At 37.3% G+C, this 18206-nt stretch overlaps 1 protein-coding gene across 1 annotated transcript in view; it reads left to right on the forward strand.

The window, feature by feature from the left end:
- Positions 1-18206, forward strand: part of ITGA4 (integrin subunit alpha 4) — a 94666-nt gene that overhangs the window by 21755 nt on the left and 54705 nt on the right. Inside the window, exons 3-10 of the mRNA XM_005905942.2 lie at positions 2036-2142; positions 2238-2367; positions 4900-4967; positions 6245-6374; positions 7715-7800; positions 8424-8486; positions 8579-8716; positions 12963-13074. Of these exons, the coding sequence (XP_005906004.2) occupies positions 2036-2142; positions 2238-2367; positions 4900-4967; positions 6245-6374; positions 7715-7800; positions 8424-8486; positions 8579-8716; positions 12963-13074 (834 nt within the window). The remainder of the gene's footprint in view (positions 1-2035; positions 2143-2237; positions 2368-4899; positions 4968-6244; positions 6375-7714; positions 7801-8423; positions 8487-8578; positions 8717-12962; positions 13075-18206) is intronic.

Below are 18206 nucleotides of genomic sequence, written 5' to 3' on the forward strand. Positions count from 1 at the left end.
AGGAAATGGCAACCCACTCCAGTGTTCATGCCTGGAGAATCCCAGGGATGGGGGAGCCTGGTGGGCTGCCGTCTCTGGGGTCGCACAGAGTCGGACACGACTGAAGCGACTTAGCAGCAGCAGCTGCATGCTACAATATAATTGTCTTTCTCTCCTTCCCTCCCCCTTGTCCCTTCTTTTCTTTATTAAGTTGAATAGAGAAACTTATGCTTCCATCCATGGTCAAGGTTTAGGCTGCTGCAATATCTCCTTTCCATTTCAAGTTTTTGTTTAGTTGCTAAGTCATCTCTGACAGTTTTGCAACCCTATGGACTGTAGCCCACCAGGCTCTTCTGACCAGGGAATTTCCCAGGCAGGAATACTGGAGTGGGTTTCCATTTCCTCCTCCAGGAGATCTTCCCGACCCAGGGGTTGAACCCATGTCTCCTGCATTGGCTAGGAGACTCTGTTACTGAGCCACCTGGGAAGCCCGTTCCAAGTAGCCATTGCTAGTGAAGCCCAGTCTTGTCTTTCTAGACCTGTCCTTAGTCGTCTTCCTCTGTCTCATGCTCTTGGCAGGCACTACCAGGAGGTGGGAGTTGACATTACTATTCTGCAAGAAACTCGGCCAAAAAAAGATGATCCACATAGCATAGTAATGGTGTTCCAGATCATGAAAAACACCTGGGTAGTCAGGGCCTCCCTTGGACCTATGAAATCAATCTCCAGAGAAGGGGCTAAGAAACTTTCTTCAGGTTAGCTATATCAGAGGGTTGGTTTGTCCTGAACTTCATGGTAGAGAATGAACAAATTAATACAATGTGTACACAAATATCTTTCCACACACCTTAAATTCTCTCTTACCTAGACTTACTGCAAATAATTTCACTTTCCAATACTACATTATCTGTGTAAGTATTCTGAGTTTGCCCAGGAAGCTTTATCTAGGGGTTAAGGTGATAGGTGCCTAATGATTTAGAGTATGGTACCTATCAATGAATGAAATTTGGTACTAAAATTAAGTTTAAAAACTCAAGTTCCATGTCTGTATGCAGTCAAATTGATGCAAATGTATTTATCTGCCTTTAGAAGTAAGTTCAAGTGGAATGGATCTGTCACGATGCATTTGAAGTGTGTGGAAATAGGCAGCAAAAGGAATCTTAATATGCTGCATCTTATTCTCCCCCAAAACCACTTACTTGAAATCACAGTTAATATAGGATCCCAGCCATAAAGCAAAGAAGTGATTTTAACAGAATAAGGAAAAAGTCACTGGGAATATCATTTTTTTTTGTACGTTTTAGAAGTATTGCTTATGTGTAATATTTTATTTTTGGCTTTCTGGCTATTCATGTCTTTGTCAAAGTGCCTTCTGAAGTTTCTTCTATACTAAGATAATCTCAGTTTTTCAAAGTCTTTTTTCTTTGTTGAAAACATCACAGTTCCACTAACTGTAAACCATAGGGCAGTTTGTTTAAAATGGTAAGCATTGTTAGTATGTTAATTACATACAGCCGCTTCCCACGGTCATCATCTTCCAGCTTCAACAAACCGTGACTTAAATGTTGAGGACCATATTGTAGTCCTCCTATTCTTAGTGTCTCAGTACATGAAACGTTTTAGAAAGCACTCTGGTAATGTTGCTGGCATTGCTAGATAAATGATCAAGACAAAGGTGCACATTCTTTGCCAAGCATTGCATAATGCAGTTAAACTTGCACAGCCCATGTTGGTTTAAACTGGTTTACCCTCTCTTAGTCATGCTGGTTAGCTGTCTCCTATATGAAGGCCGTCTCTTCCTGGTATTGCCAATCAGAGGTCTTTTCTACAAACAAAAATCACAATGAGAGAGCAATTACGTTAGCACAGAGTAACTCATGGTTACCCCCGCAGTGTGCACCGAATATGTGATGACAGGGAAGCAGGGAAAGATGGTATTCCACAGAAGCTGGAGGAAAAACCACTGGGGAAGAGCACGCATGCTTATTTTCTCTGTTCTTGCAGAATAACATTGTTTTCAAATAACTGCTGATAAAATTATTTTCCAACACTGTAGGTAGCCCTTTTGGAGATCCTTGTGGAAAGACTTGCTTGGAAGAAAGAGATAATCAATGGCTGGGGGTCACGCTTTCCAGACAGCCTGGAGAAAATGGCTCCATTGTGGTAGGTTGTTGGGATAGTTCCCTGATCACATCGTGGAACCAGATACCCTGGGTGTGACTTTCACATCATTTGGTCTACTTTTATGTTTTATTCAGACTTGTGGGCATAGATGGAAAAATATATTTTACATAAGGACTGAGTCTAAGCTCCCCACGGGTGTCTGCTATGGAATGCCTTCTGATTTACGAACAGAACTGAGTAAAAGAATAGCTCCATGCTATCAAGGTAAGGCATGGTAAATATGTGAATGCCTTTAAATTTTTTTTTTCAATTTTGGATACTTGGTTAGCAGTGGGAGGATCTTTGAAAACAGCTATGTTCTCTTTAATGTCTCATATTATTATTTCCTTTTTTCTTTTTTTGCTAATCCAATTGCAGTTTCAATTTTCAAAGATGAACTGTGAGATAGTAAATGACAGGGAAGCCTGGTGTGCTACAGTCCATGGGGTCACAAAGAGTCAGACACAACTGAGTGACTGAACAACTGTGGTTTTTTTGGAGCTAGGAATTCTGCAAACTATTCGTTTGAATAGTTCTAGCATCTAGTTTATAATTTTCAATTTTAGCATTAAGTATATTCTCAATTCAGTAAAATTATGAAATAGATTGAAAAATCTGATTAGGAGGAAGAAAATTGTTTCTTGCTTTATCTTTAACTTCCAACAAGATTCAGAAAAATTTAAAATATAAATGTGGGCAGATCTTTTCTACTCACTGTGTCTTTTTTTTTTCCCCTTGAATTCACTTATTTTCTTTGAAACTGCAAGGAATTGCTAATGTAAGTTTGAAAGGTCTTTCCCATAAAAATTTTAGGTTATAGGTAGCATTAGTGCATACAGAGCCAGGACATAAACTGAGACAAGCAGTTGGAGTTGAATGTCAGCAGAACACTGAAGAAATGATACCTGTAACAGAACTAAAATTCTGAATATGTGTCTTTAGAAAGAATATATGTGAATGACAGTTTCCAGTTTGTTTTAACCAAAATGATTACCTCAGTGCCCAAAGGCAATTTCTATTACTTGACAAAACTTGGAGCACGAAGCCAAATTACATTGATTCTATTAATACTGGCCTCTTTCATGCCTGGAATTTGATATCATAGCAAAGGTCATATCAGCTGTGTTCCTAATTTGTCTTTGAATGCCAAGAAGATAAAAGGTGGATTTTAATTTCTTAGTTGCAGTAAAACTTACTCTAGCTATTGTCCCATTTTTCATAATAGTTTATGGTTAACATTTTAAAATATTTTACAGTTGGGACATTTCTCTTTGATTGACTGTGGAGGTCCTCATGATCATTTGAGGTCTTCAGTCTCTCTATAATGCAGACTGGCCAGCCTGAGTCATAATCTCCAGTCCAGATGAAGCCTTTCCCCTTGCTGATCTCAGTTTCCTTCAAAATCAAGTGCACAAAAGTGTGATGATAGGAATTAGCTGTATAGGCTGAAAAAATCTTTAGCTTGCATCTCTATTAGATTGTTTTGACAGTCTAATAGAGATGCAAGCTAGAGATACCCTTCAACTGCAACATCCATCCCCATGTAGCTGGCCCCATGTCTGGTGCTTTTAACTGACCCAGCAACTACTTCTGACTATTCTAATCGTGTGAGATGATGCACTTGGATGCTTCAGGTGCTGCAATTCTTGTCCTGCACTGGCTGGTTCCTTCATTAAATGCCGGTGCCTCCTTCGGTATAGATTTTGGTCCATTACATTTTTTCATGTGTTTTCTGGGTAACTTTATGAAAGGGTTGATAATGTCCATGGATGACAATGTGCACTCCTACAAATATATATATATATATATATATGAATGAATGAATGGATGGATGTGGAGTTGCTCAGTTGTGTCCGACTCTTTGCGACCCCATGGACTGTAGCCTACCAGGGTCCTCTGTCCATGGGATTTTCCAGGCAATAGTACTGGAGTGGATTGCCATTTCCTTCTCCAAGGGATCTTCCCAACCCAGGGATCGAAACCAGGTCTCCTGCATTGTAAATAGACGCTTTACTGTCTGAGCCACCAGGGAAGTCCAATACACACACACACACACACACACACACACTTAGCCACATCCTATGGAGGAAAAAAAAAACATGATGGCAGAAACCTAAGACAACTTAAACTTAAAAAATATATAGGAGCAGGGAAAACAGAAAAAGGAATTAAAAAGCATGACAAGGAGTGGTAATCATAAATGACTTACCAATTTATTCAACATTTCTGGTTAGCAAAACCGAAACAAAGATGTGGTCCTCTGTCTTCACAGAGGTTTACTTATGTCAGTTCTTCAGGAAAAGCAAGCTTTGTGCCCATAGTAAGTTTCACAAAGCACACATTTGTGGGGGGGTTTGTAAGAAGAGACCTTCCATCTCCATGCAGATCTTGACTATGTGATTTTCAGCTGGGCAAAATCTAGGAAGCCTATTTTAAATGGAAACCTGGACTGGGAGCCATAAATCCTATCTCTTGTCTTAGATGCTCACCTGACAACTTTTTGTATTTTGCTTGTTCTTCCCCTGAAAAAGAGACTGCGTAGATACCTCTGTTGCTATTTCATAGGGATATTTTGAAGATCAACCTGGAAGAGATTTGTGACCTTAAATTTTACTACTTTTACTAATTTTTAAAATAATATTATTGTAAAATAGATTTTAAAAGGCATACTTATAAGGATTTATAAATAAACAAAATTATGCAGATTTTGTCTTTATTTTAAAATGAAATCTTAATTGTTTTTCCACTTTATTTTAGATTATGTGAAACAATTTGGAGAGAATTTTGCATCATGTCAAGCTGGAATATCTAGTTTTTACACAGAGGTAATAGTCCAAAAATAGCTGCTATAGATGTTTACATATAGAATTTTAATTCTTCTGAAGACTTAGAAGACTGATATTATGCTTTGAAATAAAGATTGAGTAATACTCAGATAATGTCTCTTAAATATGAGTATATTGCAACTTAATTTTTACCACTTGATATTCAGCATATGTATTGATAAAATAGTAATATTTAGATGGTTGTGTCACCCAAGACCAATTAAAAGTCTATACTAAAGAAAGTTATTTTCATTAAGAATTTAACAGAAATCAAAAAATAGCCATATCATTTGTTAATTTAAGCACTGAAAATATCTAAGTATGTTATTTTTAGTTACTAATTGGGGCAGAGCATATAAGTTAACATTTTTCATTAGAAGTATGAGAATTGGGAGATTTAAGAACTTAATAATATCCTCTTAAATAAGATATGTTCCCAAACTATTATTTTCTTTCTAACACTACCACATATACAGTTGTACTCAACTCCTGAACCTCCCACTTTCTCTGAGTAACCCCTTATGAAGTTATGAATGCTTTCTAAATCTATGTAGCCAGGCTGTATCAAACTTTAGGTTAATAATTTCCATAAATATTGCCTAGTGTGGAAAAATAACACTTTCTTCCTTACCTTATGTTTAAATTGACATCTTTTTTCAAAGTTTGGATCGTTTAGGAAATTTAGAAATATCAAATAGATTTAATTGCTGAAAGTTTTCATATTTCACCAGACAAATATGTCTACTCATTCCAATCTTTCCTCTGTTTCCTTTTTCTAAATTCTTACATTTATCATCAAATATGTCCCAGTTCCTTTTGAGTTATATTTTTCCAAGCTAACATTATTAAGGAACTTAGTCATTGACTTTTTGCAAATTGAAATAAATTAAGTCCATTTTTTACTCTTTGGCAGCACATGATTATCTCTGTAATGGGCGCTAATGAATTACCCAGATATGATTTCCTATAATAGAAACCACATTGCCTTTTTCCCCACAGCTTACTCTAGTGTTCAATGATTCTGCCTTTGATTGTAAAGTCCAGCAATGAGTGTGAAGTGAGAGTTTCAGCATTTCTTCTCTGAAATTCTCATTTTAGGTGAAAGTTCACTAACTAGCTTCTCTGGCTTTTGGGGCATGCTTTTAAACTCATTAAATGCTTATATTTCAGAAATTTATGAAAATTATTTTTGTCACTGTTTAACACGTGTATCTGGAGGAGGTTTCGGGTGGTGAGATTAAACTTTTAAATGATGATAAATTTTCTTTTTCTTACAGGATTTAATTGTGATGGGAGCTCCAGGATCATTCTATTGGACTGGCTCTCTTTTTGTGTACAATATGACTACAAATAAATACAAGGCTTTCTTAGACAAACACAACCAAGTAAAATTTGGAAGTTATTTAGGTACTGTAAAAATAGACAAACTTGAATTAGCTCTACCTTACAGACACTAGTAATTATAAATAAGGGAAATTATATCTTCAAAAGATCAAAATGGCCAGTAGTAACTAAAAAGCCATTTCAGAAACTGCCTCTTTAAGGCTATAGTCTATGAAACTTTAGTTAACTTAATATTTTACATGTGTAACTATTATCATCCATATATAATTCTTAGGTTGGAACTCCTGGTTTAATTTATTCTCTTGCAGTAAATCACTTGTAAGCTTATATTTTTATGCAGTCACCTTGTTATTATAAACGTAGCATCTATTGAATGCCTGTCATCTCCTGGGGGCTTTTGTCAATATTCTACATGAATAACTCATTTAATCATGTGAATGAGTAAATATAGTTTCCTTAAGGGCCAGTTGAAAGTCAGTGGGACTGAGAAGAGCACTGTGGACAGATGGGTAGCACTGTGAAGAGTATGGGTCCAAAAACAGCTCATTGACCTTGGCCTCAGAAGCTCTTAGAATATTCCCCAGAGCATAACTATTTTTATCCTTCGTCTTATTATTCTTTAATAAGTCAGCAGTAGGATGATCTATAGTCCTTATTTTTATAGAAAGTTAAGATCTTTTTCTGGCATTAATTTCCTTGTCATCGTAAAAGGAATGCTTTTCCCATAGCTTCTTACGATATACAGATTTGTTTAAACCTGCTTTAAATGTAAACAGCCTATACTTAGAAATAATTATAATAAGAAAAAGCAAGATTTTCCCCCTCTTCAAGCAGAAAGAATTTATTTTAAAACAGAGGAAGTTCATTTACAATTCAGCATTTACTTGTTGAAGGATGAAGGATATGCTTAAGCATTATAAAAAATGTAACAGTTTATGTCTTTTATCACATAATGAAATAAGAATATTTTACCTTGTCTGTAATTATACAATTTTATCATAATAGAAAGTTTTCAGGGCAAGAAAAGTTGAAGTTTAGGAAGATTTTTTTTACATGAAGTTCAAAATGTTATATTTTACACTAAAGTTTCTGTTGTAACCTTAAGTTACACTAAAGTTTCTGTTGTAATCTTAGAAACTAGCATGTCCTGCCTGACACTACAGAAACTAACAAACCATATTTAAAAGAGCTAGCTTCAGTGTCTAAGGTTTAAAAATATAAGCCATATTGGTGGTGGTTTAGTTGCTAAATTGTGTCTGACTCTATTTAGTGTAGTCATTTTGAATTCAGTCTTAAAATTTAATTCTGAATGGATTTATGATTAATTCTGTAAGTGGATTTATGACAATGAATTTCACTCATTCCAAATGACGATTCTCACACCTCCATCCATTTTCTTGAAGGATACTCAGTTGGAGCCGGTCATTTTCGGAGTCCGCGCAGTACTGAGGTAGTTGGAGGAGCCCCTCAACATGAACAGATTGGTAAAGTAAGAATTACATTTTTTAAATGTATTCCTTCAAAATGGTTCAAATAGATTGCATAAGAGAATAAGATGTTAAAGGACGAACTGCAAAATTTCTCAGCAGTGAATCTGGAAATAATGAGCACTGTACATTTAGTGGTAAGATTGTGAAAGTCATGTGGCTTTTAGATAAAATTGAGCAGAAAAGCTTTCAGGAAGATTACACAAGTTAAATGAGGCTCTTTCTTATGAGTAACTGTTTCTGAGATAGAATTTTCTCAAGATTCCAAGGAATACATTTATGGTTAACAAGTTTATAGCCGAAGAGAAATTGAGGCATCTACATTCCTGGTACAGTTGTGGTAAGACTAGAAAGAACAAAATGCTACTTCTCATTCTAGTTTTTGTTACATTATTACATGAACCTTACTTTGAAAATTGAGACAAACAACAGTTTCTGTGTTCTCTCTGAAGGAACAGTAGGATTGTTCCTGAGAGCTTGGTTCCCTGAACCTTTTGTATCACTCTGGAAAGAATCTTTTTAAAATATATTTGAGCAATTACAAGTTATGAAAATTAATGTTTTGAATGAAACATTTTTAATGTGAGAATCATCTAATCTTTCCTAATTCTTTTTCCCATTGCAGGCATACATATTCAGCATTGATGCAAAAGAACTAAATATCTTACATGAAATGAAAGGTAAAAAGGTAATATGTCTCTAACTTTGGTATCACCAAGGGCTTTGGTGAGTAACTCTTGCTTTTTTCTCAATGACTGGATCTGGTTTGCCTTGGAGCAGCTTGGGTCTTATTTTGGAGCATCTATCTGTGCCGTGGACCTCAACGCAGATGGCTTCTCAGACCTACTCGTGGGAGCTCCCATGCAGAGCACCATCAGGGAAGAAGGAAGAGTGTTTGTGTACATCAACTCTGGTTCCGTAAGTCTGATTGCACGCAGATTGGAAGCTGTTTATGGGATTTTGATCATAACTGTTGGTCTACTTACTCCAAAGTTCTGAGACTATAAATTTTTTTAGGCTTACTCTACTGATAAAAGTAAAAATTGTGATATTATACTGATGCTTTAAAAATGAAATGGGACTTCATGATGAATGGGCTGCTGCCCCATTTTGGTATCTTGAAAGTATGAGATCAATTGTCTGGAGTTTCTCTGTACACAGCTTGTATGTGTTCACCCAGGGAGTTGCAGTTTCTTTCAGTTGCATTGTGCAACTCTAATTTGAAAGAATAATTTTTATATGGCCCTAAAAATGTGGATGTCCTATTACTTTGACGGTGAATGTCCCCATAGAATTTGGTAATTATAAAGCACTAGTAGACATAGAAGATAAAGTATGAACTGTTTTTAATTTCTTGATTTGAAAACAGTTGAAAGCCAGATGTGTTCTGATAAGATATTAATTTGCACAATTCACATAGATTATATTCCTGATAAGAATGTAAAACTGACGTAGTTTATTCCAAAGCAGATGCAGTAGTTGTAGAAATAAGTGTTTACTTGCTTATGATTGAGTTTTCAATTCTAGGGGTATTTTGGAGTAGAATTTGACTGCTTGACAATTCAATTTAGGGAACTCTACTGGCCTTATCCTGCCAGTCTGTCTTCTTGGCATCAAATCAAAAGAAAGAATAGATAGAGCCTTAATGGGGTCTTCTTGGCCTATATCTTTAAGAGCAATAACAGGTTTGTGAGAAAATTGGTTCATTTCTTAAGTCACGGTAAGATTTGGGATTTTTTATTTGGGATTTTACAAAATAAAATGTTTCTAGAAGGTATTTTGTTTAATCAGTGAGAGCATTTAATAAGCATGCATATTAAGCACTATACTAAACTCATTGCAATTTAAGAGAGAAAAGAGTCTTATAAAGCTGAGAGATCCTTAAAATTCCAAATATAGAGCAGGAAAATCATTTATGCACGGGCATATCCTAGACTGTTTAAACCTAAATTTAATAGTAAAACAGTATCATCTGTGAAGTGATCATTTGTTATCTCATTAATAGTGAAATCACGAGTTACTTTTTCTTATATAGGTATTTCACATTCTCCTATCAATTAATGGTCTCTCTAATAGAAGCCGCATCCTCATTTTACATACTTTTATTTCTTTTTACAACTAAAGTTTTTGAGAACAGTTTAAACAGTGGTATAGATACCTAATATAAGGCAATAAAGAACCATTTTTCCCATTGAAATCTTCAGCAATTCCAATACGAAAAACAGATAAAAGTGAAGTGCCTTTGTTTAAAGGGCAAGGGAAGAGTTCTCCCATTAGACCACCCTCTTGTTCACTCTTCACTTGGCATTCACTTCAATAGAGGCATTGAATACTGGGGTTAATTTCATCATTGATTTCCACTTTTAAAACCTCTGCTATGTTATTCTTCCTTTGTGGCCTTCCAACTTCTTGTTCCTAACTGTGAAAAGACAATAACTACTACTTGACATTCAGTTTGGTTCAGTTCAGTCACTCAGTTGTGTCTGACTCTTTGCAACTCCATGGACTATAGCATGCCAGGCTTCCCTGTCCATCACCAACTCCTGGAACTTGCTCAAAACTCATGTCCATTGAGTCGGTGATGCCATTCAACCATCTCATCCTCTGCTGCTCCCTTCTCCTCCTGCCTTCTATCTTTCTCAGCATCAGGGTCTTTTCTAATGAGTCAGTTCTCCGCATCAGGTGGCCAAAGTTTCAGCTTCAGCATCAGTCCTTCCAATGAATATTTAGGACTGATTTCCTTTAGGATTGACTGCTTTGGATCTCCTTGCAGTCCAAGGGACTCTCAAGAGTCTTCTCCAACACCACAGCTCAAAAACATCAGTTCTTCAGCACTCAGCTTTCTTTATGCTCCAACTTTCACATCCATACATGACCACTGGAAAAACCGTAGCTTTGACTAGATGCACCTTTGTCAGCAAAATAACGTCTCTGCTTTTTAATATGCTGTCTGGGTTTGTCATAGCTTTTCTCCCAAAGAGCAATAGTCTTTTAATTTCATGGCTACGTTTATCATCTGCAATGATTTTGGAGCCCAAGAAAATAAAGTCCGTCACTATATCCATTATTTCCCCATCTATTTGCCATGAAGTGATGGAACCGGATGTCTTGATCTTCGTTTTTTGAATGTTGAGTTTTAAGCCAGCTTTTTCACTCTCCTCTTTCACTTTCATGAAGAGGCTCTTTAGTTCCTCTTCACTTTCTGCCATAAGGGTGGTGTCATGTGCATATCTGAGGTTATTGCTATTTATTGGTGTGGTTTACTATTGTCTGGACTTCCCTGATGGCTCAGATTGTAAAGTGTCTGCCTACCATGCAGGAGACCTGGGTTCAACCCCTGGGCTGGGAAGATCTCCTGGAGAAGGAAATGGCAACCCACTCCAGTATTCTTGCCCGGAAAATCCCATGGACAGAGGAGCCTGGTGGGCTACAGTCCATGAAGTTGCAAAGAGTTGACTTCACTTTCCCTTTACTATTGTCTGTCTGTTCTTTTATTGGAGTATAGACACTGTGTGCAGAGGAATCGTCTGTTTTATTTACTACTATTTCGTCAGGGCTTGAAAGAATCCTGGACAAGTTAGGTGCTCAGGAATTGTTTTTGAGTGAACTGAAGAAAGAATGATACTTGAATGAATGCTGGCTTCCACTTCTGCTGAAAGAGCTCTCAGGGGTCCTGAGTGAACTCTTGGTCACCGTCTGTGACTGGAGAATACTTGAAGAAGAGTGATCACCACTTCTTTAAACTCTCCCCCTGAAGCTCAGTGCCCTTGTATTGTCTTATCTCCTCATCCTCTCTGGAGTCTCTAATGCCTTATGGTCTTTAGGCATTTCTCTATGAGCAAAACAAGAATCGAATTTTTTTAGCTGGAAAATAAAAGGTGAAGGGCACTTCACAAGGGAAGAATATGTGTGTGCTATGGAAATGATGAACAGACTTGTTTGAGAAGTTAAAAGGTCTATGATGAGTTGTACATGGTGTTGTTTTTTTTTTTTTTTTTTTAATACAAGGGAGTGACATGATCAGAGTTTGGAAAGAGATCTGGCAGCTGTTATTGCAACAACTCCTACTAAAACATTGTGATGGTGGTGGTTTAGTTATTAAGTCATGTCTGACTCTTGTGACCCCATGAACTATAGCCCTCCATGCTCCACTGTCCTTGGGACTTCCCAGGCAAGAATATTGCAGTGGGTTGCCATTTCCTTCTCCAAGAAATCTTCCTGACCCAGGGATCGAACCCAAGTCTCTTGTGTCTCCTGCATTTGGCAGGCAGATTCTTTACCTACTGAGCCACCAGGGAAATCCACTGAAACATTATTTCGCGTCTAATAACTCACTTTCCAAAATCAGAGACAGCAGTTGACCAACTCCTACTACAATGCTGCTGGAAAAATATTCCCAAGGCCAGTCAGTCATGTAACTCCTCAACTCAGAAACCTTCAGTAGCTCTGTCTGGTTTTCTAAGTTGAGAATAAATTTCACCCGGCATTCAAAGTCCCACCCACTCCAGTCTTACTCTTTTTGTCTTATTCATTTGCGCATACTGCTCATTAGCCAAGTAAACCAAGGTAGCAAAGTTCTTTGCAATTTGTATTTTGCTGGTCAGTTTCCCAAAGTATCAAAACTTTGCCCATTCTTTAGTGCCACCTTGACAACCACCTCCTTTATGAAATCTCTGCTGGCTCTCACAGTTAGTATGCTCTCCCTGCTTGCTCATATTGCAAAGCAGTACCTCTTAGTCATTTACATGCTTGTGCTATGCCTTCCCTTAACTGGGGGCTTCTTCGGGGAAGGGAGTGTCTTACACACTCATTGCCTTGTCCTCTTTCACTCATTCATCCTTTGCGCAGTGCATTGCCTTTATTAGGAACTCACTAAATATTTGCTCAATTGAATTATCAAAATAATGTATTGGATATTCAAAGCTAGGGATCATGAGTTTGACATTTTTTTCTGTCCTCTGAGCTCTAATCATACTATTATATGTGTTGACATACTTGATAAATATTTATTGAATTGAACTGAGATGTGTGTACTAAAGCTCAGACTAGTTTGTCCAACCTGTTTGAAGCATTAAGAAAAAAAAATCCATATCCAATTACAATAGTAAATCATGTGTCAAGTTGTCAGTGTTATAATGACACCTTTCTCCCTGTTTCTATCTAGGGAGCAGCAATGAACGAAATGGAAACAGAGCTCATTGGAAGTGACAAATACGCTGCAAGATTCGGGGAATCTATAGTCAATCTTGGCGACATTGATAATGATGGCTTTGAAGGTAATTAAAATCATTTAATTTGGTATTTGATTTCCGGTTTTAAAAATTGGACATGGGAGAGAATATAATTGGAGTTTTATGTTGTTTGCCTTTCTATAGAAAATGGAGGCAGACTGGTATGCTAAGTTTTTTTTTTTTCTTTAGTGTTATACCTGATTTCTTCTCAGTTGTCAACTATTCCTTCAACAAAGAGTGATATTGAACATACCTCATTTCATTGATTCTAAGGCACCATTGGTGCTAGTGGTAAAGAACCCATCTGCCAGTGCAGAAAATGTTAAGAGACACAGGTTCAATCTGGGTTGGGAAGATCCCCCAGAGAAGGAAATGGCAACCCACCCCACTACTCTTGCCTGGAGAGTCCCTTGCACAGAGGAGTCTGGAGGGTTACAGTCCATGGGGTCTCAAAGAGTCGGACATGACTGAGCGACTTAGCACACAGCAGGCACCCTTGATTGTAAGTTGTTTTAAGTCATTATTTTATGTGCCCCTAAAAAATGGTGCCTCTTAAACTGAGACTCACTATTTTTCTATTTTAAGAAGAATGCTGATTTCAGAAATGTGAAAATGTGGAAGAAAATGTGTATCACAGACTCATTGGATCATATATTTAATTATCAGTGTAGTAAGACACTGATAAAACCCAGCAGCGGCTGGCTGCAGAGCTTTAGCCCGGCTCTGAAAGCCCCTTACTGAGCCAGGCTCTCCTTGTTCAGGTTGTCCTGTTGTGGGGAAAGGGGGTCTGATGGGGGGGGGTTGGGGTCCCAGGAGAGAATCCTGAGTAGTAGGAAGGGAGAAACCGGCAGACTCGAAGACAGGGGCTATTTGCCACTTGATAGGGATGCATTTCAGCAATGGGATGGATGGTCTCATCAGCACTGTGACTGTTGCTGAGGTATCAGTCCTGCTGTTGAAGGATCTGCCTCTACCAGCCTTCTCTCTTAAAATGTGCTGACTTCAATCTAGTTCTAAGTGGTTAACTAAGTCCATTAAAACTGTGCCTAAAATAATGAATGGGTTTGAAAGGAGAGTGTATAATTTCTAGAGTTCAGCAAATAAGTATTTGATATTTTCAAGACTCAGAATTATCTTCCGGAAATGGTTTTGGCAATTTGTATCTGGTAGGAGTAGGTCAAAACTCCCTTGTATACTGGACATAATTGAGGAAGTGCTGTAAAGGCTCACTTTGCATCTTGTTTTGCCTAAATGCTTCATTCTACTTTAAATATTTAAACTATAGTATTCTACAAGGAGAATGCTGATTGGCTATTGAAAATATGCTTCCAATGAGCCCTCTTGAATGTGAAATAGTATAATTTGGCCTACAGATGACATTTCTGGATTTTACTATTTTTAAAACAAAAGGACATAAACATACTTTTATAGTATGTGTATATATCTTTGTGGTTATGATTACACATTAGATTTTACATTAAAATATCTGTAAAATGTTAAGACGGATATTACATTTCACAATTAATCATCAATTCTGTGTTATCTATCGAGGACTTATTTTTTGTCAGTTGTACCATGCCAGCTGTAGAGTATGTGCCATAATGAATGTAAATGAAGGAAACAGTGGCATACTTTTTTTAGTTTTACATTCAAATGGAGTATCAGATTAAGACATGAAAAAATTCTTTCCACATCCTGTTTTAATTGACAGATCTTAAGAAGAATATTCACTATTTTGATTGAACATATTTGTATATGTGCACATGAGGAATGGTTTTTTTGTAGTATCTAAATGTCAGTGATGAACTTGAATGATTCTTATAAACAGATTGAGTTACAAAAATGTGATGGATAGTAGGCAGGTTCCCTTATCAAAGTCACTCCAGTACTTGGGAAAATCCAAGACAATTTTCTAGTTATGTGAAAGACAGGCAGAAAATGTGTTGTCCAGGAGACTTAGAAAGGGGGAATTTAGAGGAAATCTTCAGGGCACGATGCAGAATTTGAGTGAATATGAGAAACCTGGCTTTCATACAGCACTTTGTGTCTTGGAGTTCTTAGCACACATCTTCTAAAGGTAATATCTATATGCATGGAAGACTATTATTCAAATGAATGTTTGCAGTATTCCAGCATATTTTGTGCTATTTATGATTTCATATATAGTTCACAACATATTTACATCCAGTGGCCACATTAATTCTGATTCATTTTAGTGCATGTTTATAACATCATATATCTTTTACTAATTCAGTTTTTTCTTCCAGTTTTATTGAGTTATAATTGCATGTAACATTGAATAAGTTTAAGGTATACAACATAATGATTTGATATATGTGTATTGCAAAATGCTTACTACAGTGTTTAGTCACCATCTATCACCTCACATTGGAGAAGGCAATGGCAACCCACCCCAGTGTTCTTGCCTAGAGAATCCCAGGGACAGGGGAGCCTGGTGGGCTGCTGTCTATGGGGTCGCACAGAGTCCGATACGACTGAAGCAAATTAGCAGCAGCATCACCTCACATAGTTGCAATTTTTTTTCCTTGTGATGAGAACTTTTAAGATCAACTCTCTTAGCACCTCCCAAATATACAACATTTTCAGCTACAGTCACCATGCTGTATATCCCCAAGACTTAACTGATCTTCTAATCGGCAGTTTGTATTTTTTGACTGCCTTTACCCAGTTACCCGACTCTCTGACAAACAACAATCTGACCTCTGTTTCTATGCGGATTTTTTTCCCCTAATTCCACATACAAGTGAGATTACACAGTATTTGTCTTTGTCTGTCTGACTTACTTAGCATAATGCCCTCAAGGCCCATCCATGTTGTTACAAATGACAGAATTTCCTTCTTTTTTATGACTGAAGAGCATTTCTGTTTTGCCCATGGGTGTGTGTTTTACGTATTTTAGATGCTAGCCAAGACCATGTTGGCTTGGAAGTAGGCTTTTTGTGTTCTAGCTCTTCACTGAGGTCTTTAATTCCATCCTACCATATCTGTCTGGGTGAGCCAGCAAGGCATCTGTCTTTTATTTTTTCATTATGTGATTCCCTGTTCTTTTTCCCCATCTTCTAACTTAGTTTATTTTTCTGGGATATGAGTGAAGTCACTTCCTGTTCATGGTAGAGTATGTGGGATTGTGTAGAAAAGAGAGGAAAACCCTACCTGTTTGTTTTCCTTCCACCTCCAGTCTTAGATGCAGATCAGACTTCATGTCCTTTTACTGTGCACAGCTTTGTAATGCTTTACATAGTAGACCTCAGTTATTTTGGCATTCGTGACATCACTTTTTTTTCTTCAAAAGGAAAAAATTAGAATATATTAGAATATATTAGAATATATTTCCTGTGTCCTTAGAAAAGCAAAACAAGCTATTTTCTCAGATGATAGTTGATCAATTTGGCAAGAGTCCAGCATAAACATTTCACAGAATAGGTAATAGACAAACCTATTCAACCAATATGATCAGACAGACAGACAGATAGCATTTTAGCCATAAAATGGTTCTGGCAGGACCACTTATTTCCGGTGTATGTTTTCCAAGTTGAGCCTGGAAAGTGAAAGTGTTACTCAGTTATGTCCAACTCTTTGTGACCCCATGGGCTGTAGCCTGCCAGCCTCCTCTGCCTATGGGATTCTCCAGGCAAGAATACCGGAGTGGATTGCCATTCTCTACTCCAGGGGATCTTCCCGACTCAGGGATTGACCCCGAGTCTCCTGCATTGCAGGCAGATTCTTTAGCATCTGAGCAACTCATCTGACTTTTAGACTGTATCTTTGAATATTTTTTTGAGCTGAACCATAATAAAGTTCTACAATTGTGAACTATATGCTGTATCAATTTATGTGGTTCTGAGATTCTTATGTATTATCAAGTCACATAGTGAACATTTATTTCACACAGTAGAGGAACAAGTGCTAGGAGGGGAGGGTGTTGGTCATAACTCTATGTTAATGACTTTATAGAGCATGGTGATGGAGAGTACAGGTTCTGGAGCCACACTGCAGGGTTTAAATCCCACTCTACCGCATCCTACCACATCCAGGCTTCCCTGATGGTTTACACGGGTAGAGAATCTGCCTGCAATGCAGGAGACCTGAGTTTGATCTGGATCAGGAAGATTCCCTGAAGAAGGGAATGACAACCCACTCCGGTATTCTTTCCTGAAGAATGCCATGAACAAGAGGAGCCCAGCAGGCTATAGTCCATGGGGACACCAAGAGTCAGACACAACTGAGTGACCAACACTTTCATACATTACCACATCCTAGCTCTATAACCTTTAGCGAGTTTTATTCTGTACCTCAATTTCTTCATCTAAAAAAGTGAGGATTAAAAAGTATTTGACAGTGCTGTTGAGAGAGTTACATGAGTTATAGTGGGTTATGTGAAAATAACATGAATTTTGTATGTTAAGCCTTTAGCACAATGCCTGTCTTGTAAACAGCATATAATTACTAGCTGATGTTAGATTGTTATGGTCATACTAATGATAATTGTTATGGTTTATACTAACAGTGTAATAAATGTTCAAATGAAAAGTTAAAGTTGTCAAATATCTCCATGTTTATTCTCTAGGTTTTCTTCCAACTAAGTTGCACAGGGATGGAAAAACATTTTATTATTAATAATGTATTCTCCTTATTTCTATAATGATAGCTAGAACTTTAGGACATTATATAAGAGATCCAAGTTTCATCTTAGGAAGGAAGAGTTTGGATCTATATATAAGCCAGCGTCTGAATATACTTAAATATGTTCTGCTTGGAATTAAATTGATCTGGGCTGGCTTAATAGTTCAGCTGAAAAGGTTCATTTGTATTGTTTCAAGATATTTTTATTTTTATTCAACAAGTGTTGAATAACTTGTGCTAGTAACTTGTGCTAGTAACTGATAAACAGAATTCTTGCAGTATCAGCTTTGTAACCCAACTTGCTATCTTTTCCTATATTATCATCAAGAATCAAGGTACAAAATTCTGTTAATAGGTACTCAGGAGTAGCCACATGGTTGAAGTATAACCCGTGCACCCCCCCACCCCCGCCCCATGAATGACATTGCTAAGTGGGCTCGTATCCAGTGGCTACAGGATGCTTCCTCCCTTACTCTTTCCTCACTCACCCTTGTCTCCTCTTTCCCCTTCTTCCTCTCCCTCCCCATTATGTT

This window comes from Bos mutus, chromosome 2 (assembly GCF_027580195.1).
Source record: "Bos mutus isolate GX-2022 chromosome 2, NWIPB_WYAK_1.1, whole genome shotgun sequence".
NCBI classification, from domain to species: Eukaryota; Metazoa; Chordata; class Mammalia; order Artiodactyla; family Bovidae; genus Bos; species Bos mutus.